At 39.5% G+C, this 22,643-nt stretch overlaps 1 protein-coding gene across 4 annotated transcripts in view; it reads left to right on the top strand.

Moving 5' to 3' along the window:
• The window catches only part of MTFR1 (mitochondrial fission regulator 1), a 66,758-nt gene that overhangs the window by 10,426 nt on the left and 33,689 nt on the right, over window positions 1-22,643 (top strand). For all 4 annotated transcript variants that reach the window (XM_085022288.1, XM_003125605.5, XM_005663053.4 and 1 more), the window contains exons 2-3: window positions 954-1,093; window positions 12,065-12,163. In XM_085022288.1, the coding sequence (XP_084878414.1) occupies window positions 1,031-1,093; window positions 12,065-12,163 (162 nt within the window). In that variant the 5' untranslated portion in view covers window positions 954-1,030. The remainder of the gene's footprint in view (window positions 1-953; window positions 1,094-12,064; window positions 12,164-22,643) is intronic.

The following is a 22,643-nucleotide window of genomic DNA, read 5'->3' as shown; positions in this document are numbered from 1 at the left end:
GCGCTTAGAATTCTTTCATTACATACTTTAATCTGTCATTAGGGCTGAGCTCTTTCTAGTTCATGTTTCACCCAGTGTCTGGCATAATTGTGGCACCTTTATTCCCCCATCCCTCCCCCCCAATTCTTTGTAATTGTTCTTCAAGTTCTTTTCAAACTATAGATCACAGACTTTATTTTTGGTTCACAATGGGATAAGCTTACATCATAATGTAAATCAAATGTATCAGTAAGTACACTGCCTTTTCAATTATAGTCTGGTGCAAACTCTTGATCACGTGGGAGAGCAACACTTGCAGGAAAATGCCACATAAGTTAACAGTTCTATCAAATATACAGTATCTTGATGAGGAGAGGAGGAGTGCAAGGGACAGGGATTATAGTGCCAGTGAGTGTGAAAGGACTTTGTCAGTGTTTTTGATTTTCTGGCATCTGAATTCCTGCTTTGTACTTGAATTCCTTTGTGATTTTGGTGGCAGACAGAATCTGCTTGTAACTATAGCCAGGTAGATTCAGACAAGCAGATGACACCAGTTTGGACAGCGACTCAGGAACCAGTGAGACAGAAAAGTGGTAACTGGTAGGGGTGGCAGTAGCAGTGGCAGTAGCAGTGGCAGTAGTGTCTCCCAAGACCAATCCTACAATTTTGGATATCTTTCCTGGCCGTGTAGCCTGAAAGTCAGGCTCTCCTAAGATTCCATCACTATATTGTCTACTGAAGTCGGCCATAGTAGGTTTTTGTTGCTTCCAACTTAACACCCTGACTGGAAAAGAAATACTTAAAAGAATTTTACTGTTTATTTAAAGCTGATCACATGCAAGGTTTTTTTTAAGTAAATTTACGTACTCAGAGATTTAAGATGTTGTAAACTAGACTTTGTGAGGCATGTAGTAGACAGTAAAGACTCTAAATAATAGTAATTTCACTTTAGTATTTGCATTTTAAAATTTCAGTGTGCTTTATGGACCATGTGCTGCTATGTATGCCCAAAGTACTTGAAATGCAAATTTGGAGAGACTTTGCCGTCTAAATGCTTGGCTGGATTAAACGCCTAATTAGGATGGTTTTTCAACAGGTTGGAAACATGCAGTCGGTGAGTGCTCAAAATTCATTTTTAAAATCCAGGCAGTAAGAATTTTTTCTGAAAAATTGAAATGAATCTTATGTATGGCCAACATTTTGAATTCAATGTGTTTATGTACTACTTAATTTGCTTACTATTTAAATCATGGAAGTGAATCTTTACCCAGCACCCGAAATAAGGGAGTAACTTGACCAGTGTTCATGTGACTGTTAAAAAGCAATAGTATGTTATTAGTCAGGAAAAGGCTTAAGTACATATAGAAATCATTGAATAAAATGTGTTTGACTAATGCTTGACAACTCTGAATGTTGTAGAACTGTTAAACTACATTATGATAGCATTCAGCATTATGACACAGCTGTTTAAAAGGTAAGTCATGTCTCCTAAAATATAACAACTATAGATACCAAGAAAAAAATTAGTGTAATATGGTTATTCTGTGCCAAAGATGTTCTGATCTTGATGTCTTAGAAAGTATTTTCTGGGAGTTCCCGTTGTGGCTCAGCGGAAATGAATCCGACTAAGGAACCATGAGGTTGTGGTTCGATCCCTGGCTTTGCTCAGTGGGTTAAGGATCCGGCGTTACCGTGAGCTGTGGTGTAAATTGCAGATGCAGCTTGGATCTGGTGTTGCTGTGGCTCTGGCGTAGGCTGGTGGCTAAATGCTTGTAGCTGTAGGCAGCGACAGTTCCGATTAGACCCCTAGCCTGGGAACCTCCACATGCCGTGAGTGCGGCCCTAAAAAGACAAAAGACAAAAAAAAAAAAAAAAGTATTTTCTACTGATAAAAGATCCAGTATAAAGTTAGAACAATAGTTGGGCCAAGCATATTTTGTGAAATACGTATTTTATATTTTCAAATTCACTGTTATTGGTGACGTGGAAGTAAGTTGTATTCATTACAGATATGGGCAGGTTATGTAATTTGAATATGAGTATGTTTTTTAATGTACTACTTTTACTTTTTTGGTTTTTATTTTGGGTCTCTTCTTATCTTGCTAAGAGAAGGTTAAACTTTTAATTCCTCCAACCCCTCAAAGTTATCTATTTTCTTTGGTGATAAAAAGCAAAGAGGAAGGATTTGGGGAGTTCTCTTGTGGTACAGCAGGTTAAGGATCCAGTGTTGTCACTGCTGTGGTGTGGGTTTGAATCCTGACCTGGGAACTTGCACATGCTATGGGTGTGGCCAAAAAAAAAAGTGGGCAAAGAATCAAAATTAAATTACCCTTTTTTTAATAGTTGGATAATTTTGAGATTATTATCTTAAGGCTAAGCAATAGGAAAATGGTTTGTAAAGTTAATATTTTCATCTTTTTCAGTTATAATCGTTCCATGTTTTGAAATTCACTTAATGCCGCTATCCCACCTTTCGTATTTGTTATCTAGCACCATTTGGGTGCATAGGGTAGGTTAACATTTCAGTCCTGACAGCAAAAGAGTTTTTTTTCCTTTCAGAAAGACAGGAAGCTTTTTTACTGCTTTATGATTCCTAAAAAGTGAAGCTATACAATTAATGATTCGTATGTATTTGCAATTTTAGTAAGTAGTATGGTTTATTGGAAAGATTATAGGTCTTGGATTCAAATGAACCTGTCAGAAATTTATTTCTGTCAGTTAACTTCATCTACAATGACAGATGAGAACTACTACTCCAGAGCAAGCCTGTGGATTCAATGGCAGTGTATGTAAAATACCTAGCACAGTGGCTTGTAGGTAGTGTGGTACTTTTTTTTTTCTTTGTGTCTTTTTAGGACCACACCTGTGGCATATGGAAATTCATAGGCTCGGGGTCGAATCGGAGCTGAAGCTGCTGGCCTACGCCACAGCCATAGCAACACAGGATCCAAGCCATGTCTGCAACCTACACCACAGCTCATAGCAATCCTTTAACCCACTGATCAAGGCCAGGGATCGAACTCTTGTCCTCACAGATACTAGTTGGGTTTGTTACTGCGAGCCACAATGGGAACTCAGTGTAAGTACATTTAGCGATGGTTATTTTCCTGTGATTTTGCTCTGTCATCCGCATAGCCCCGCCTCAAGTCAGGGGATTGTGACCAGTGCTGATTGAGGCCAAAGTGCAGAATTTTGTTCCAGGAACAAATAACATACTTTATTTAGCTTAGTTTACTTACTTAGCTTCATTTTGAGCTGTAAAACAGGTGCTTTTCATCAAAGAATGAATTTGGTAAGAGAGCATTAACTTGATCTCAGTATTGTAATCACAGTGAGGGCCCTTTCTACTTAGCAGATGGCAAGATTTTTTTTTTTCTTTTTCTTTTTAGTGCTGTACTTGAGGCATATGAAGGTTCCCAGGCCAGGGGTCAAATCAGAGCTACAGCTGCCAACCTACACCACAGCCATAGCAACACAGGATCCGAGCCTTGTCTGCGACCTACGCCAGCCATAGCAACACAGGATCCGAGCCTTGTCTGCGACCTACGCCACAAGTCATGGCCATGCCGGATCCTTAACCCACTCAGCAAGGCCAGGGACTGAACCCGCCACCTCATGGTTCCTAGTCGGATTTCCACTGCACCACAACAGGAACTCCAAGATCATTTTTTTATATAACATAATCATAAATTTATAAAAATAAATTTTCTCCTAACATAAAGCAATGTGACCCTTTGGAGTTAATTTCTGTCTTAGTTTCCAGGATCTCTTAGCCTGTGGCCTAAGAGTAATTTGAAAATTAAAAAAAAAAAAAACAAAAAAAAAACACGAAAAAAACAAAACAAAAAAACCTGTTTAGTTCCATCTTGCAGTGATAAATGCGTATTTCTCACTGGTTTGATATATAAATGAACTTGATACTGTGTTCAAATGTATTCAAGAGTGGAAACTGTCTTCATTCTTTACGTATTTTATCTGTTTAAAAAAAAAAAAAAAAACGGGAGTTCCCGTCGTGGCCCAGTGGTTAACGAATCCGACTAGGAACCATGAGGTTGCGGGTTCGGTCCCTGCCCTTGCTCAGTGGGTTAACGATCTGGCGTTGCCGTGAGCTGTGGTGTAGGTTGCAGACGAGGTTCGGATCCTGCGTTGCTGTGGCTCTGGCATAGGCCAGTGGCTACAGCTCCGATTCGACCCCTAGCGTGGGAACTTCCATATGCCGCGGGAGCGGCCCAAAGAAATAGCAAAAAGACAAAAAAAAAAAAAAAAAAAACGGCAAGCTTTGAGATCAGGGTTTTGTTTTTGCCATTAGGACAACTGGTGATGATTAGCTGTTTGTATTTTACTGTACATATCAGCACCACCATAACTGTCACCGATTGGCTTAGTATACCCAGCTCTTTTACATATTATTGTGTAAAACTTAAAAAAAAACACTTAAATATATATATATATATATATAGATCAGGAACCCGAGGTTCAGAGTATTTAACTGGTTTGTCCAGAGTTACCTGTCTAATAAGTGGCAGAGCTGTAATATGGACCGAATTCTGATTCTAAAATCTTTGCTTTTTTTTTTTTTTTTGGCGGCACCCGTGGTGTGTCGAAATTCCTGGGCTGGGGGTTGAACCATGTCTTAGCAGTGACCCTAGCTGCTGTGGTGATACCAGATCCTTAATCTGCTGAGCCACAAGAGAGAACTCCCCAAATCCTTCCTCTTTTTAGTATACTTTGGTGCCTCTTATAGTACAAGGGAAGGAAGACAATATTTATTAAAGATTATATAAAAATACTTTAACTCATTTAATGCTCATAGGCTCATGGGGTAGATAGTGTTCTCATTTTATGGGTGAGGAAAAGAAAACAGGGATCAATAATTTGCCAACTTTATACAGACAATAAATGGTAGAGCCTGCTTTTAAAGCCAGGCCCATATGGTTGTAAAGCCAAGGCCTCTATGTTTCCTCCTCAATGCCTTCCATTTTGCCTCAGCATTTATTTGAATTTATATGCAGTTGACCCTTGAACAGTGCGTTTCAGCTGCTTATGTTCACTTGTATGCAGATTTTTTTTCAATAGTAAATACCACAGTACTACATGGTGCATGGTTGATTGACTCAGCAGGTGTGAAACCATAGAGGTGGTTATATGTGGATTTTTGTGAGGAAAGTAGGGGCAGTCTTTGGTGCCCCTAACCCCAGCATTGTTAAATGGTCAGCTCTATTCACATTTGTCCTAATTTTCTCCTTAGGTATCTATTATTACTATATTCATGCCCTTAAGTGAAAAGTTAACAGCAAATAGCTAATTTGTATTAGTAATGTATTTCTAATAATACTCAAGAATTGTACCCTTGTTTACCTCTTGTGCTTTGGAGAAAGAACATGAATGTGGCCAGAAGTTTAGGAAGGAAGAGAATTGAGGGAAGAGCTGTCTTCAGTTGGGGATTTCAAAATTGTTAGAGAATTTCATCTTCCTACGCCTCTCTCCCCAACACATACTTTTTATTTTCCTCTGGATTCTTTGGAATTAAGAATTAATACTTTGTTGGGTCCTAGTCTCTCTGAAAATTTGATTAGTTGTATGGACCCTTTTCCCAGAAAAATGTTGTGTATACACACAATTTTGCATATAACTCTAAGGATATGTGAATCTTAGAATAAGAACCTTGGGTTAGGAATTGCCTTTATTTGTTTATTTATTTGTCTTTTGTCTTTTCTTGGGCCGCTCCCGAGGCGTGTGGAGGTTCCCAGGCTAGGGGTCTAATGGGAGCTGTAGCCACCAGCCTACACCACTGAGCCATGACGGGAACTCCAGGAATTCCTGCTGTGGTACAGTGGGTTAAGGATCCAGTGTTAACACAGCCGCAGCTTGGATTCAGTCCCTGGCCTGGAACTTTCCTGTGCTCCAGTTGCTGCCAAAACAAAAACACTTTGGGTAAATATTACATAGTTTTTCTTGAGAAAGATATATTTATTTGGAATTAAGTTCTGCAGTTCCTGTTGTGGCTCAGCAGGTTAAGAACCCAGCTAGTCTCCATGAGGATGTGGGTTTGATCACTGGCCTTGCTCAGTGGGTGAAGGATTTGGCGTTGCTGCAAGCTGCAGCATATGTCATAGATGTGGTTTGGATCCCATTTGGTATAGGCCAGCAGCTGCAGCTCCGATTCGACCCCTAGCCCAGGAACTTCCATGTGCTGCAGGTGCAGCCTTAAGGAAAAAAAAAAAGAAAGAAAATTAAGTTTATCACTTTTTCCTACTAAAGGGTGACTATCAAATAGAAACTAGTTACAGAAACTAGTCTGTAACAAATGAATTACATAAAGTTTGAGTGCAGTCATCACGCTGAGACAGATGGCAACTTCGTATTCCAGCCTCACACTTCAGCAGGGGACAACAGCATTTCACATTGTTAAAAAAGAACAAATTACTTTACTGTTGTCATCCTCCTCTGTGCTGTCATCCCTTTCAAACTGTGTTGCTGAATGTTATGGACTATCCTTACTAGACTCAGAAATGCACAGATACCCCCAGATTCATTATTACATTATTTATCAATAGTTTTTTTCTGTTTAATAATAATAATTACTGGAGTTCCCGTCGTGGCGCAGTGGTTAACGAATCCGACTAGGAACCATGAGGTTGCGGGTTCGGTCCCTGCCCTTGCTCAGTGGGTTAACGATCTGGCGTTGCCGCGAGCTGTGATGTAGGTTGCAGACGCAGCTCGGATCCCGCGTTGCTGTGGCTCTGGCGTAGGCGGGTGGCTACAGCTCCGATTCAACCCCTAGCCTGGGAACCTCCATATGCCGCGGAAGCGGCCCAAGAAATAGCAACAACAACAACAACAAAAGACAAAAAGACAAAAAAAAAAAGATAATAATAATAATAATTACTGTATTTAATTATTTCTTAGTGGAATTGAATTCTTTTAATGAAATTGAATTTGTCTCTTAATGAGTTTTCTCCTTGCCCTCTCTCTTATATCTGGAAAAATATTAATGAGTTATCTTTAGAGGAAGTCTTTCCTTTTCCAAACAAGTATACTGACAAGACACAGTTCAAGCACCAGTTAGGGTAAGAGATGCACTTGGACCATTCAGCCTCCCAGTGCACAGATGGTAACTTTCCATACCAGCTGTTATTTCATCATAGCCATTTACAATTTCTCCACCTCTGTGAGGGCTGAATAGAAAAAATAAAGTAAGATTTAGTTTTAGAGTTCCTAGGAATGAGCTGCCCCTTTCTTTCTCTTTCTTTCTTTCTTTCTTTTTCTTTCTTTCTTTCTTTCTTTCTTTCTTTCTTTCTTTCTCTCTTTCTTTCTTTCTTTCCCTTCTTTCTTTCTTTCTTTCCCTTCTTTCTTTCTTTCCTTCCTTTCTCTCTCTCTCTATGTGGGATCTGAGCCACATCTGCGACCTATGCCACAGCTCATGACAGTGCTGGATCCTTTACCCACTGAGTGGGGCCAGGGATTGAACCTGGGTCCTCATGGACACTGGTTGGGTTCATTACTACTGAGCCACGATGGGAACTCCTTCCCCTTACTTTTTCTACAGTCCAGTAAAGGTTATGGCTCCTCTTCTTTCCAAATACCCCAGTCATTAGCATATACAGACCCTTGCTTCGTATTTTTTGGTGCTAAATGCAATGTAATTTACATTTTTTTTTCTTCTGGTCTTTTTAGGGCTGCACCCACGGCATATGGAGGTTCCCAGGCTAGGGGTCTAATCGGAGCTGTAGCCACCACCCTACACCACAGCCACAGCAACACAGGATCTGAGCCGAGTCTGTAACCTACACCACACCTACAGCAATGCCGAATCCTTAACCCATGGAGCGAGGCCAGGGATCGAACCCGAAACCTCATGGTTCCTAGTTGGATTTGCCACGATGGGAACTCCTTCCCATTACTTTTTTGACAATCCAGTAAAGTTTATGGCTCCTCTTCTTTCCAAATATCCCAGTCATTAGCATATATAGACCCTTGCTTCATATTTTTTGGTGCTAAATGCTATGTAATTTACAATTAACAGAAGAACAAGATCACGTTAATCTATTGTATATACTTGAAAAAAATAGTCACATAAGGCAGTTTGTTCTTTTACTTCCCTTAACCTTGTATAAGAAGCCTAGGAGTTCCCCACTGGCTCAGTGGGTTAAGGATCCAGCATTTCACTGCTGTGGCACAGGATTGATCCCTGGCCCTGGAACTTACATGCCACAGGTGCAGCCCCCCACCCCCCAACAAAGAAGAAGCCTAAATAGTCTACTTATTCCTTATAAATAAAAGCTGAATCTTCGGCCACTTTCTCTTGTGGAAGGCACCTGGTATTCTTTCCTTCTAATAGTGAGAAGATGCGAAGATAAGAGTTGAAACTTAGCCCTGAAGCATGTATCATAGACTAGAAGCTGGCAGAAACCTTAGTTCCTGACCTTGGCAAGTCCTTTGTGAGCTTTTTTGTCCTCTGCCTGTAGTTAGGATCTTTGCTTACTTGAGGGATGGAAGATTCACATGAGACCTTGTAATTGTCACATTGTGATGCATGAATAGCATTCTGCTACTCCTACATCATAGAAGAGTTTTGACTTGGGCTAAATAGAAGGCACAAGAAGAAAAATGATTGAATGGTGTAGTTACTGTTGCCCTGTGTATATATTTTTTTAAAAGATTGCCTATGTATAAGGTAGAGTTTGCCTAAATACTGTTTGAGAATTACTTGCCCTTGTTCATATTTTTTCTTGGCCTCTTATGTTGAATTTGTAAGGCTGTGATTCTTCCCTTTTTCCTCTAGTTAGATGATTTTCCTCGTCTTAGCACTCCTTTGTTATTAACACTATTTATGTGCTGATCCTCTGTGTGTATGATCATTGGTATGAATGACTTGCTTTCCAGAACTCCAGGTAATTCTCTTCTAAGCTTCACAGTAACATTACCTCTTACATCCTTTGCTTAATATTCATATTTCAATATAGATATCTTTCCATTGACCAATTTTCTAATCTGTACCATCCTTTTTATTTATATTTCTAAAGAAAAGGTTATAGTGGCCAGTATAGGTTATAATACTTTCTGGAACTCTCTGAGGTAACAGTCAGTGAAACTTTAAACTTTTTTTTGTCTTTTTAGGGCCACACCTGTGGCATATGGAAGTTCCCAGGCTAGGGGTCCAATGGGAGCTGTAACTGCTGGCCTACACCACAGCTGTAGCAACGCAGTATCTGAGCCACATCTGTGGCCCACACCACAGCTCACGGCAATGTTGGATTCTTAACCTGTTGAGCTAGGCCAGGGATTGAACCTGCATCCTCATGGATACTAGTTGGGTTTGTTACCGCTGAGCCATGATGGGAACTCTTAACTATTTTTTTAAATCCAGCTTGCACAGAGACAAGCCAGGTCATTAACATACTGTGCCACAGCAGGAACTCCTTAATCCATTTTTTAAAATTGTAGGTAATTTACAATGTTGTGTTAGCTTCAGGTGTACAGCACATGATTCAGCAGTTATACATATATATGTATATATCCTTTTTCAGATTTTTTTTTTTTTTTTTTTTTTTTTTTTAGAGCCTTAACCTCTGGCTTGTGGAGGTTCCCGGGCTAGAGTTCCAATCAGAGCAACAGCTGCCGGCCTGCACCACAGCCACAGCAACGTAGGATCCAAGCCGTGTCTGCGGCCTACACCACAGCTCATGGCAACACCAGATCCTTAACCCACTGAGCAAGTCCAGAGATGGAACTTGAACCCGCAACCTCATGGTTCCTAGTCAGATTTGTTTCTGCTGTGCCACGACAGGAACTCCTAAACAGAAATTTTTTTTTTTTTTTTTTTTTTTTTTTTGGTCTTTTTAGGGCTGTACCTGCAGCATATGGAAGCTCCCAGGCTAGGGTTCGAATCAGGGATGTAGCTGCTGACCTACACCAGACAGCCACAGCAACATTAGAGCCTCGTCTGTGGCCTACACCATAGTTCACGGCAACTCCAGATCCTTCACCCACTGAGTGAGGCCAGGGATCAAACCTGCGTCTTCACAGTTACTAGTCAGATTCCTTTCCACTGAGCCACAAGGGGAACTCCAGATTCTTTTTTATTATAGGTTATTACAAGACATTGAGTATAGTTCCTGGGCTACGCAGTAGGTGTTTTTTTGTTGTTGTTGTTGTTTTTTTGTCTTTTTGCCATTTCTTGGGCCACTCCCTTGGCATATGGAGATTCCCAGGCTAGGGGTCCAATCGGAGCCATAGCCGCCAGCCTACACCAGAGTCACAGCAACGCGGGATCCAAGCCTTGTCTGCAACCTATACCACAGCTCACGGCAACGCCAGATCCTTAACCCACTGAGCAAGGCCAGGGATCGAACCTGCAACCTCATGGTTCCTAGTTGGATTTGTTAACCACTGCGCCACGATGGGAACTCCTAAGCAGTAGGTTTTTGTTGTTTATCTGAAACTTAGAACATATTGATGATGAGAATTACATGAACCGAGACAGTTCCCAGAGGTGTTACGTATACCCGTAATCCTCACCTTGACTCATATTGTTAAATTGTATTTGATCGCTTAAAACCTCAGAAGTTGGATTGTTTCTCTGCTCATTTTACAAGTTGTGCTTTTAGAACGGTCTAAAGGTCTCGTTAGGGTTATGTATTGGAGCCACCGCTATTTACAATAACGTTGCTTGGTCATACTGTAATCCCATTCTTTAAATGAGAATGGGCGTGGAGTTTCTTTATAAAAAGGGGTTAGTTGGAGTGCCGGCTATGGCGCACCAGGTTAAGGGTCCTGCGTTGCCACAGCTGTGGTTGGAGATTGCATCTGAAGCTCGGATTCCATCCCTGGCCTTGGAACTTCCATATGCCGAGTGTGTGGCCATTAAAAGAAAAAAAAGAGGGAGGGTGTTAGTGTCCATTGCTCAAAATGTAAGTACATGCCAGCTGATTTGGTTTTTTGTTTGTTTGTTTGTTTGTTTTAAGGGCCGCAGGTGCAGCATATGGAGGTTCCCAGGCCAGGGGTCAAATTGGAGCTATAGCTGCCGGCCTACACCACACCACAGCAACACCAGATCCTTGCCCCACTCTGAGCCACAGCGGGAACTCCAATTTGGTAGTCTTTATTAGTTTTAGGTTATAATTGAATGTTTAAGTTGAATGAATAAAGTAAATAGTGATATCATTCTCATTCTTTTCTTTTAAAATTGCTTTTAATAGCGTACCACTTCTCTTTACCTCTTCTGTCTAGGCTTTCAGGTATAGCACTCAAAACAGATGGATAGTTTTTCTCTTTAAGGAAAGATCATATACTGGGGGAGAACTTTCAAGGTACAATTCATACTGATTTAACATTCTGCCTTTTTGATTTTTGTTTGCTTTTTGCTTTGGAGGTACATGTTTGTCTTTGCTTTAAGCATAGCATAACGTCCTCTGTGTATTACGATTTTGTCTGAAAAATTCTGCTCATAGGGTTATCACTAGCCCATTTAGTACCTTTTGTATAAATTAGGAAAAGGCACCTTTCCCCTGAGACAAGTCCTCACAAGATGTAGTGTAACTGGATTTTGGAGCCTGCTTATCCCTGGCTAGGCCTTCTTGTTTAGCAGACAAAATGCAGCATCCTGTATGGTTCAGATTCAGATTCTGAACTTTGTACTGATTTGGATTTGTTTTGAAAGTCTGTTATAAAAAAAAGTAGTTCATAGCTTTGAAAAATTTATGCATATATAAAACTCTAAAACTAAAAATATAGCAGAGGAGATAAGATAGCATTTCCTTTGCAGAATAATATGAAAACCCAATGAAAATAGATACAGGTGTTTACTCTAAATATAGTATTATTTCACAAGTACTAGTTATTCATTTACATTATTAATATAATGCCTTACATTAAACTTGATTGCATTAATAACAACCTGCTATATATATATATAATTTAATTTTTAATTGGGAATATTAGCTTATTTCCCATAACACTTAGAGCATTCTGGTCCCATAATTAATGTGTCAGCATGTCATGCAATTAATTGTCCAGTGCTTTATATTAACAGATCTATAAGTCTTGTAATTAAACTTGTGGTTTTTTTTTCCTACTTCTTCAGGTACTTTGGTCTGGGAAGCCATATGGTTCATCTCGAAGTATCGTAAGGAAAATTGGTACTAATTTATCTCTGATCCAGTGTCCAAGAGTTCAATTTCAGGTACTATATTTTATATATTTCAAATTTTATTTTAATATGTGCATTAGTAATGTAAATAGGCAAAACAGCTTTAAAAGTATTTTTTGAACTTCCCCCCGCACTCATGCCACTATCAATAAAATAAAAGGATGAAAACCACAGGAAAGTCTTTCTAATTTTAGTTCCTCTGTGAACTGATTATTCAAGCTCTTTAAGACATTTATCCTTGAGACTACATATGCCCAGTCTTAGGAGCGGACGGTAAGCTGGGCGGCCGTTAATTCTCAGGTGACCTTGAACATCTCTTCTTGCACCAAATTGGGAACACGTGAACTCTGAGTTTAGCAATAAGTTCTTTCTTGATTTGGAGGTTTTGTTCCTTATTTTTGTTTTAGTGTTAGACATTTCTTGTTTTTCAGTAATTCTCTACAACAGTAATAAGACAAAACCTTTCACTTCAACATTTAAGAATATAAAGTTCAGCAGATACCTATACCAATAATAGATAAGCCTGTGGAAAATGTGTTTAACTCATAATTCAGCAGCTCAAAAGAGCCACTGCAAGATTATTAGATGTTACGTCTTATAAATTACTCCCTATAGAGAAAGTTAAAAATGTGTTCCTAAGTAGGTGATAGAAACTAGCATTTGTTCGAGTTAACTAACATGGTTGGTTGTTTTTGTGCCCGACTGCAGTTGACTGCCAAAACCTTTGTATGTCACTCTAGAGATCGACAGATTGGAACTTTTCAGAAGTAATTTTTTTTTTGGCTACATCCGAGGCATGTGGATGTTCTCGGGCCGGGATCAAAGCTGTGCCACAGCATTGACCCAAGTCTCTGTAGTCACAACTCTGGATCCTTAGCGCACTGCATCACAAGGGAACTTCCTCCAGAAGTAATTTTTATCAAATGATAGACTGTAAATATATATATATAGTTTAGTAATCAGAATGGAGAAACCTATAGTAGTAATTATCTCAAGCACAATTTCTAAGAATTCAGTTCACTTAGATACCAAGTGCTTATTGCTTTGTTTACTAGCTTCCTTCAAATACCTGTTGTGTTAACTAAGCCTTATTGACTTTTCTTCTCATTGCTGAGTTAAAACTTTATTTTTATCTACTTATCTATCTGCTTAACATAGTTGCAGGAGAATGTGCTTCAGCATTTGTGTTCATGTAGCTAGAGACATATGAAAGGACATGGAGATCATCTAGCATTTTCCGCCAGTAACTGAAATCTGCCTTGACAGTCAGTGGCCGAAGTACTAGAGCTAAGTTCATTTTCTTAGAAGGCTTCTCTTTCTTAATGTTATTAATCACTTAGAAGGATCTGAGCAGAATAGGAATTTTAGATTTGGTACAGAAGCTGCATTTGAAAATAGATAAACATAAGGAGAGGAGTAAGGTAAGAGAGATATTGTTGACCTACTTGAGAATGTAGTAGAAGACAGAAGACATTTGTTTATAGTGAGATTTTTTTACTGTCAGGTAATTTTGTTACATGCTGTGTCTTTCCAAATTCAACATCAATGTTAAAATGAGTGCTTTGTCTGTTACTTAGATATTTTATTTTTTCAATTTACTTGTTTTTGTCTTTTTGCCATTTCTTGGTCCGCTCCCGAAGCATATGGAGGTTCCCAGGCTAGGGGTCAAATCGGAACTGTAGCTGCCAGCCTACACCAGAGCCACAGCAACGAGGGATCCGAGCTGCGTCTGCAACCTACACCACAGCTCACGGCAATGCCGGATCGTTAACCCACTGAGTGAGGCCAGGGATTGAACCCGCAACCTCATGGTTCCTAGTCGGATTTGTTAACCACTGTGCCACGACGGGAACTCCTACTTAGATATTTTAAATTTGTTCCTCTGTATCTTCTGTTTTTTTTTCACTGTATCTAACAAATATATTAATTTATAAAATGTATATCAAAATGTAGAATCTTCAAAAAGTATAAAGGATGCAGTTTAGAATGATAAAATTTGCTCTTTTTCTGGCTCGTTTGGTGGTTTTATTGATTGGGAATGTATCTGGACTCTCTAGGATTCCAATAGGAAATACTACTATAGAAAGTCTGCAACTCTGGCATCACTGATGGACCCAGGGAGGGTAGATACCACTATAGGACCATATTTAAGAGACAAGTCAAAATAGATTAAACTTGAGAATGAGGTATTCATGGGTCACTTCAGAACCAGGAATCAGGTAGTCAAAGACAGTCCATTGTTATCCAGGGTGATTTCAGTGTCATCTGAAACTTAGTTTCATATTTTCTCTACTTCTGTTAACTTTCACTTCTATTCCTTTTCTTATACCCACACTCACAGGCAGTACCTCAACTCTCACCCTCAGGACATTTTCACCTCCAAAACCTTAAGCCTGAGCTTGTGCCTTCTAGGTCACAGTATCTTTGCACTGTTATAGGCTGACCAGTAGATCTGTGGACAAGCAAGACCCTCATATAAATGATGGTCAGGATGGGCCTGTTACTTTGTGTTGTGAGGGTTAGACAGATAAGCCATGTGAAGCCCTGAGCATCATAACTGGTGCATAATTAGTGCACAATAAGTGTGCTAGTGGTGGGATTTTATTGTTACTTCCTTGTTACAGATGAATAGCAGATTAACTTCGTTCTCTAGATGAACTCCTTGATTTTACAGATGAGATTTCTGTGTATTTATAGGGTTACAAATCAGAACACAGCAGCATATTTATTTACACATTCATCTAGTTAATAGGCACAATGAATATTGGGCTGAGAATAAAATGAGGTAGTAAATGTAAAAAAGCATATAGAAGCACTCAGTGATTCTTTGCTATGTTGTTTTTTGGAATGGGGTTCAGAGTTTTGATTTATAGTGGTTCTCAATACTGAGTGCATATTTAAATCACCAGAAGCTTAAAAAAAAAATATTCAGGAGTTCTCTTGTGGCTCAGCAGGTTAAGTTTTTGGCATTGTCACTGTAGTGGCTCAGGTTGCTGCTCCTCTGGCTTGGGTTCGATCCCTGGCCTGGGCACTTATTTTTGCCATGGGTATGGCAAAAAAAAAAAATAGATACAGGGCAGCTGCTCACCTAAGCCTGCCTGCTCTCCCTCCTGAGAGTGTACTTTTGCTTAATAAATCCCTGCTTTGCCTACTCCAGGGGTTGGGGGGAGGAGCTGGGAGGAGGAAGAGCCATGCTCCGCCCACATCCTCCAATGCCCTGCCTTCCTTTCGAAAACACTTAGGGAGCTTATAAAGAATATAGGTGTCGGGAGTTACCGTCGTGGCGCATCAGAAACGAATCTGACTAGGAACCATGAGGTTGCTGGTTGGAGTTCCGAGCCCTGGTCTCACTCAGTGGGTTAAGGATCCAGCATTACTGTGAGCTGTGGTGTAGGTCGTAGATTGCTTGGATCTGGTGTTGCCGTGGCTGTGGTGTAGGCCAGCAGCTGTAGCTCCTATTTGACCCCTAGCCTGGGAACCTCCATATGCCAAGGGTGCAGCCCTAAAAAGCAAAAAAAAAAGAATATAGGTGTCATTCAAAGCTTACTAAATCTGAATTTCATGTATTGGGATTTTTTTCCATACACCTGTTTTTTTAAATTGCTTCAGGAGCTTTTTTCTTTTGTTCTTTTTCTTTTTTTTAATAGTGCTGCTCCCATGGCATAATGGAGATTCCCAGGCTAGGGGGTTAATCGGAGCTACAGCTGTGACCTATATATACCACAGCTCTTGGCAACGCTGAATCGTTAACCTACTGAGCGAGGCAAGGGATCGAACCAGCACCCTCATGGTTCATAGTCGTATTCGTTTCCTCTGTGCCACGACAGGAGCTGCTTCTTTATGCAGCTGAGGTTGAGGACTTTGAGGACTTCATTTATGGATTGAGTTTTAATGTTTTGCTGAAGAAAGCTTTCTTTAAATCAGTGACGTAATTACCTATTGGCAATGGTGAAAGTAATCACTAAAGCACCTTTGGGATGTGTTTTTGTAACTTTTAAATTTTATGAGTTAAGGAAAACATGGGAAGTTCCTGATGTGGCATAGGGGGTTAATGATCTGGCTTGTCTCTGTAGAGGTGTTGGTGGCTGGCCTGGTGCAGTGGGTTAAGGATAGTAGTTTGAATCTCTGCTCTGTAGCTGGAGGATCTCTGGGTAATTTAACCTGGATTATCTTTTTTTCTGTGGAAACCCCGCCCCAGGCTATTTTTTTCAATTGCTAGGAATGATTGTTGGAATTGATGGTGAAGAGAATGTTTTGTAACTAAAGAGATGAATGAGATTCTCAGTAAAGTTCATACACCGCGACTCAATCTGGAAGTAAAACAGCTACCTGCCTCATGGCACCCCGTCTTGATTTAGCAAATAAATTTGAACTCCATGCATTATGCTAGATGCTGTTGGTCAGTGGTGAACCAAACAGACGTGATCTGTACCCTTATTGGGATATGGTTCTGTGGGGGCGACATTAAACAAGTAAATACGCTAATGAACATATAATTACAATTTTTATGTACCAAGTGCTGTGAAGGGGAAATTGGTAGAGTGTGGGGAGACTAACAGTAGTGGTCTGGGAAGGCCTCTCTGGAGGAATGACAGTTAGGGATTAGGAAGAACCAGCCCTGCAAAGAATTGGAGGGAGGGATGGAGGTAGGTAGTGTTGTCAGAGAACTTGTGAGGAATTAAGGCAAGACAGGATTTATCATTCGAGGAACTAAGACAAGTCCTGTCTGTCAGATCTAGTAGGGTGGGAGCTGTGCTGTGGTGTTGTGGTCTTTGACGTCTGTGCCATCTGAAGATAAACACTTGGATTCATACTAAAAATCATTGTTAAAGTTAACACTTCCCCAGTTACTGTCTGATAATATGGAGAATGTTAGCATGTGGTGTCATACTGTATGTGATGTCCATTTCTCGATAGTTTTAGCTATAAAATAGCCATTAAGGATAACAAATCCAGATGCAAGCAGCATTGCATTTTATGTTTTTGGGTTTTTTTTTGTTTGTTTATTTGTTTTGCGGTTTCTTGGGCCGCTCCCGCGGCATATGGAATTTCCCAGGCTAGGGCTCTAATCAGAGCTGTAGCCACCGGCCTATACCACAGCCACAGCAACGCAGGATCCGAGCCGTGTCTGCAACCTAACACCACAGCTCTTGGCAACACCGGATCCTTAACCCACTGAGCAAGGGCGGGGATCAAACCAGAAACCTCATGGTTCCTAGTCGGTTTCATTAACCACTGAGCCACGATGGGAACTCCAGGCATTACATTTTATAAACTGAGTAGCATTACATAGTAATTTGAAGCCTATTTCTGTAAATTACTAATGTTTGTGACGTTTTATTCTTTCTCGGTAATTGGCTTCTTAAAGACTTGTTTCTTCATGGGAATGTTTTGAGAGATACACACGTTTCCCTCCCTCCTGTTTCTCTGATCCTTTTCTTTCTCCCCTCACCTTCCTCCCCTCCCTCATTTTAGGTGTGTCATGAATAGAAAGCTTTAATACTCAATTTTTTTAAAAAGTGACTACATTATTCAGCTGTATTAGTGGCCGAGTCTCAGCTAGAATATATGTTGGTTTGGTGTTCTTTACACAGGAATACCACTTGGCCTGTTGGTGTAACTGTATCAAAAGGCAGAAATTGTTCCAGTTTTTCTTACTGTGACAGGAATTGGTAGAAAAAGAGGAGTAATTAAATTTGTAAGTAAAAAAGTTAGAAGTTATTATCTTATGTTGCTTTTAAGAATACAGGTTTTGCATTTGGCTATAATCAAATGGTGGTAAAAGAGAATGAGTATGTTTGCTCTTACACCCTTTTTGGCAAGAAACTGAGAGAATTCTAGTTCCCAGTACCATTGTGTTTACTTTATGAAAAGTCACATGAGGACAAAGTGAGCTCTTCTAATATTTTATTCTAAATAGTTCAACTTTTGTACAAGCTTTCTATTTTTATTTTATGCATTTTATTAAGTGAATCAATTTCTTTAGTTTTAGATTTTCAGAATACTTTAGTAAAATTCTTGAAATATAATTGAATCCCGAATAATTTATGTTGTATCAAACGTTGACTTGAACTTCATAGAATCAGTAAAAATACAATGTTATTACTGAATTTTGTTCTGAATGAAATGCTTTTCATACTTTCTGAAAGGAATTTAGATACTGAAAATCAATAAGTATTCATTTTAATTTTAAATTTTATAATGCCCTTTTTTTAAAAATAATTTTTGTAAAAAATTTTTCTATCCCTTCACTGTTGTTTTTTTCCCCCACTACTAACAATAGCTGTGGTAGGACAGGACCTTGCTGGAACCTTCAGTAAGTTGACCTTTTCGTTTTCTAACTTCCCATTGCTCATCCATGCATGTCAGTAGTGGCATCTAGATCATACCTCTAAGGATCGCATGCTGTCAGTCCCCTTGCCTGCACTGACCTCACCAAAACCAGTACTTTACTAAGTGGATTGTTCTTCCTGTGTCATGCTCATGTTCCTCACTGCCCATTTCAGCACCAACTGAAATGGCCTTTAAAAAAAAGGTTAAAAAAGTTAGTGTTACTCATTTTTTTTTTTTTTTCCAGATTTATTTATTTATTTATTTATTTATGTGAGTTTGGTTTCCCCAGGGGTTTTGTTAGGCTGCTTTCTTAGTGGCATAAATCACTATTTTCACATAATGACTTTAATATTAAAACTACTTTGATTTGTGGGGCAGGATGTTAATGAGAAGTGATACAGATAATATCAGTTCTAGAATTGGGTCTTGACAGTATCATTAACATATTCATCTTGTTGCACACATGGTATTAATGAAATAATTTTGTTTTTAAGTTTGTGCAAAAAGCACATTTCATGTTTAATATGTGAAGTATTATAGATGTAAAATTGAGAAATATATGATTTTTATTATAAAATACTCTGAAAAGCTGTCACAAAATGGGTTTAACTTTTATATTTTTGAGTATTCTTATCATTTTGCTTCCTTTTATGAAGAGAAATATCTGGGAAGAAAAGAGTAATTTTTGTAACTTACGGAGGGAATAGTCAAAACTAGAGTTCATGCCTTTTTTTTTGGCTACACTTGCACCATGTAGAAATTCCTGGGCCAGGGATTGAACCTGCACCACATCTGTGGCAGTGCCAGATCCTTAACCTTCTGTGCTAATAAACAAGGGAACTTTCTTCCTACCAACTAGTAACCACATTGGAACCAAATTTTGTTTTCTTAACAAAAAATTATATAACCAGATTTATCCTCATGAACTGGCACCTTAAGGAAGGCACCATTCAGGTTTTTTATAGATCTGTCACTTGTACAAAACAGTCCATTAAACACGGTATCTTCAAGAAGCTTCTGCAGAGCTTGGGAACCTTAACTGCTCCCGAATCTCCACATAATTCACTTAGAATCTCCATTTTATAATTTATGGGAATATGAATATACCATTTTGTTTTCAATAATGGATAGAAACAATATAATGAGATTCTCAGGCTCTTGAGATCAGAGGTGATGCCCAGTTCAGTTCCATTATTTAAGTTGTATAAGTTAGCCATATACCAAATAACTGTTTATTGCCTAATTTGGATAAATTTTGGAAACATATAAGGGAGAAGTACAAAAATCTTTTTGATTTTTCTTTGATCATAACCTTTGACAATGTACTTTCTGAAGCTTATACTTTTTTTTCTTTGACATTTCTTCTACTACATGTCTTAAAACATTGGTATTTAGAAAGACTTTTCATCTTAATTCTATTACTAGTTTTTGTTTTTGCCCAGGATTAAGTTCATAAATCTCTACTCATGTATTTGGCCTCACCCATGGCATGTGGAAGTTCCTGGGTCAGGGATCAAACCCATGCTGTAAAAGTGGCCCAAGCCACAGCAGTGATGATGCCAGATCCTTAAACCCTTAGGCCCCCAGGGAATGCCAAATCTCTATGCTTTTAGTATACCTGTTTTCCCCCTTGCCTATACCCTTGTCCTCCCCAAAAGCCATAATTTAAGACATTTTATTTTTATTTATTTTTATAAGTATCTCTGTGAAACTGTGCTTTTAAATCTTTTGAGTCTATATGCAGAAGTGGAATTGCTGGCTTATATGGTAATTCTTCTTTTAATTATTTGGTACAGTGGTTGTACCATTTTACATTCCCCCCAAACTAAACAAGAGTTCCGATTTCTCTGCATCCTTACCAATACTTATGTCCAAGAGTTCCGATTTCTCTGCATCCTTGCCAATACTTATGTCCTCTATCTATGTGTGTGTTAGTATCCATCCTAATAAGTGTTGAGGTTTGGTTTCATTGTGGTTTTAAATGATTTCCAGTTCCCTAATGATCAATGATGTTGAGCATCTTTTCATATACAGTGTTACTGGCTATTTGTAAATCTTTCTTGGAGAAATGTCTATTGAAGTCCTTTGCCCACTTTTTTTTTTTTGTCTTTTTTGCGATTTCTTGGGCTGCTCCCTCGGCATATGGAGGTTCCCAGTCTAGGGGTTGAATCGGAGCTGTAGCCACCGGCCGACGCCAGAGCCACAGCAACACCAGGATCGTAGCCACATCTGCGACCTACACCACAGCTCATGGCAACGCTGGATCCTTAACCCACTGAGCAAGGCCAGGGATCAAACCTGCAACCTCGCGGGTTCCTAGTTGGATTTGTTAACCACTGAGCCATGACGGGAACTCCTAAAATGCCAGTTTTCTAATACTACTTTATTAAGTTGATAATGTTAAGTAATTATGATATCAGCATGGATACACATACCAGCAGTCAATATGTTTTGTTAAAATTTTATTCATAATATTAAAAAATTTTTAAAATTTAACCATATTAGTACTATGTGGTGTTTTTAGTTTTTGTTTTTGTTTTATTGTCTTTTCTAGGGCCACACCTGCAGCCATATGGAGGTTCCCAGGCCAGGGGTTGAATTGGAGTTATAGCCGCCGGCCTACACCACAGCCACAGCAACGCAAGATCCAAGCCTTGTCTGCGACCTACACCACAGCTCAAGGCATCACCAGATCCTTAACCCACTGGGCAAGGCCAGGGGTGGAACCCGAAACCTCATGGTTCCTAGTCGGTTTCATTAACCACTGAGCTAAGTATTATGTGTCTGTATGATATATTTTTCAGCTGAGGAAGAAGTACTGTTTAAATGTAACTTCCAAAGCTTTATCTGGCAATGATAGTATTGAGAAGGTTCAAACAAAGCATGGGTAATGTTCGAACCTTTCTGATAAATACGTTAATGCGTAGGAGTTCACTTGTGGCTCAGCTGATTAAGGATCCAGCGCTGGTTGAAACTGCAGAGGTTTGGGTTGCTGCTGTGGTGCAGGTTCCATCCCTGGTCTGGGGAACTTCCATATGTTCTGGGTGTGGCCAAAAAAAAAAAAAAAAAGTAAATGTGTAAATCTCTTTGGCCTTTTAAACTTTTCTTAAATTATAAAGTCTGCATTTTCAGAGTTCCTGTCGTGGCACAGTGGAAACGAATCTGACTAGGAACTGTGAGGTTTCGAGTTCGATCCCTGACCTTGCTCAGTGGGTTAAGGATCTGATGTTGCCATGAACTGTGGTGTAGGTCAAAGACGCGGCTCGGATCTGGCATTGCTGTGGCTCTGGTATAGGCTGGCAGCAACAGCTCCGATTCGACGCCTGGCCTGGGAACCCACATATGCCGCAGGTGCAGGCCTAAAAAGACAAAAAGACAAAAAAGATAAAAAAGTCTGCATTTTCTTTCTTATGTAAACCTCACTTCAATTTGTAGGAAGTATTACATTAATTTGATTATTTTTAAATTATTCCTCCTTGGCTATCTGGCTCTAAGGCATTCTTATAACAAAACTTAAATTTAATTCAATTAAGATACTTTTCCATTTTTCAAGATAAATTCCAGAACTCTCATGTTTTTTCTTTGTTATATTTATTTGGGTTTTTTTAGAGGAGGGCCGCACCCACAGCATATGGATGTTCCCTGGCTAGGGGTTGAATTGGAGCAACAGCTGCCAGCCTACACCATAGCCACAGCAATATAGGATCCTTAACCCATTGAGCAAGGGCAGGGATCAAACTCGCATCCTTATTGAATACTAGTCGAGTTTGTTTCCGCTGCACTGGAAACTCCCTGCTATATTTATTTCAGAATATTCTGTTCCTTCATCTATATAGATGTTTTTAAGATTAGCTAGAGAAATTCTTTTCTACTGCTGTTTGTACTTTCAGGTCTTTAATATAGTTGGTGCTTTTATTTTAAAAATCAAGAGATTTAATGATTTTTAAAATATATTTTCATATTATAACAGCATATCTGTATAATATTCATTTAAGAATATTCTCACAAGGAGTTCTCGTCATGGCGCAGTGCCTAACAAATCCGACTAGGAACCATGAGGTTGCATGTTCGATCCCTGCCCTTGCTCAGTGTGTTGGGGACCCGGAGTTGCCATGAGCTGTGGTGCAGTTCGCAGATTCGGCTCGGATCCCGATTTGCTGTGACTGTGGCGTGGGCTGGC

This window comes from Sus scrofa, chromosome 4 (genome assembly GCF_054392235.1).
Source record: "Sus scrofa isolate SSC_HxYL_T2T_F1_AM1 chromosome 4, Sscrofa_HxYL_maternal_Yorkshire_Landrace_v2.0, whole genome shotgun sequence".
NCBI classification, from domain to species: domain Eukaryota; kingdom Metazoa; phylum Chordata; class Mammalia; order Artiodactyla; family Suidae; genus Sus; species Sus scrofa.
The sequence above is the reverse complement of the archived record's forward strand: the minus strand, read 5'-3'. Positions and strand labels throughout refer to the sequence as shown.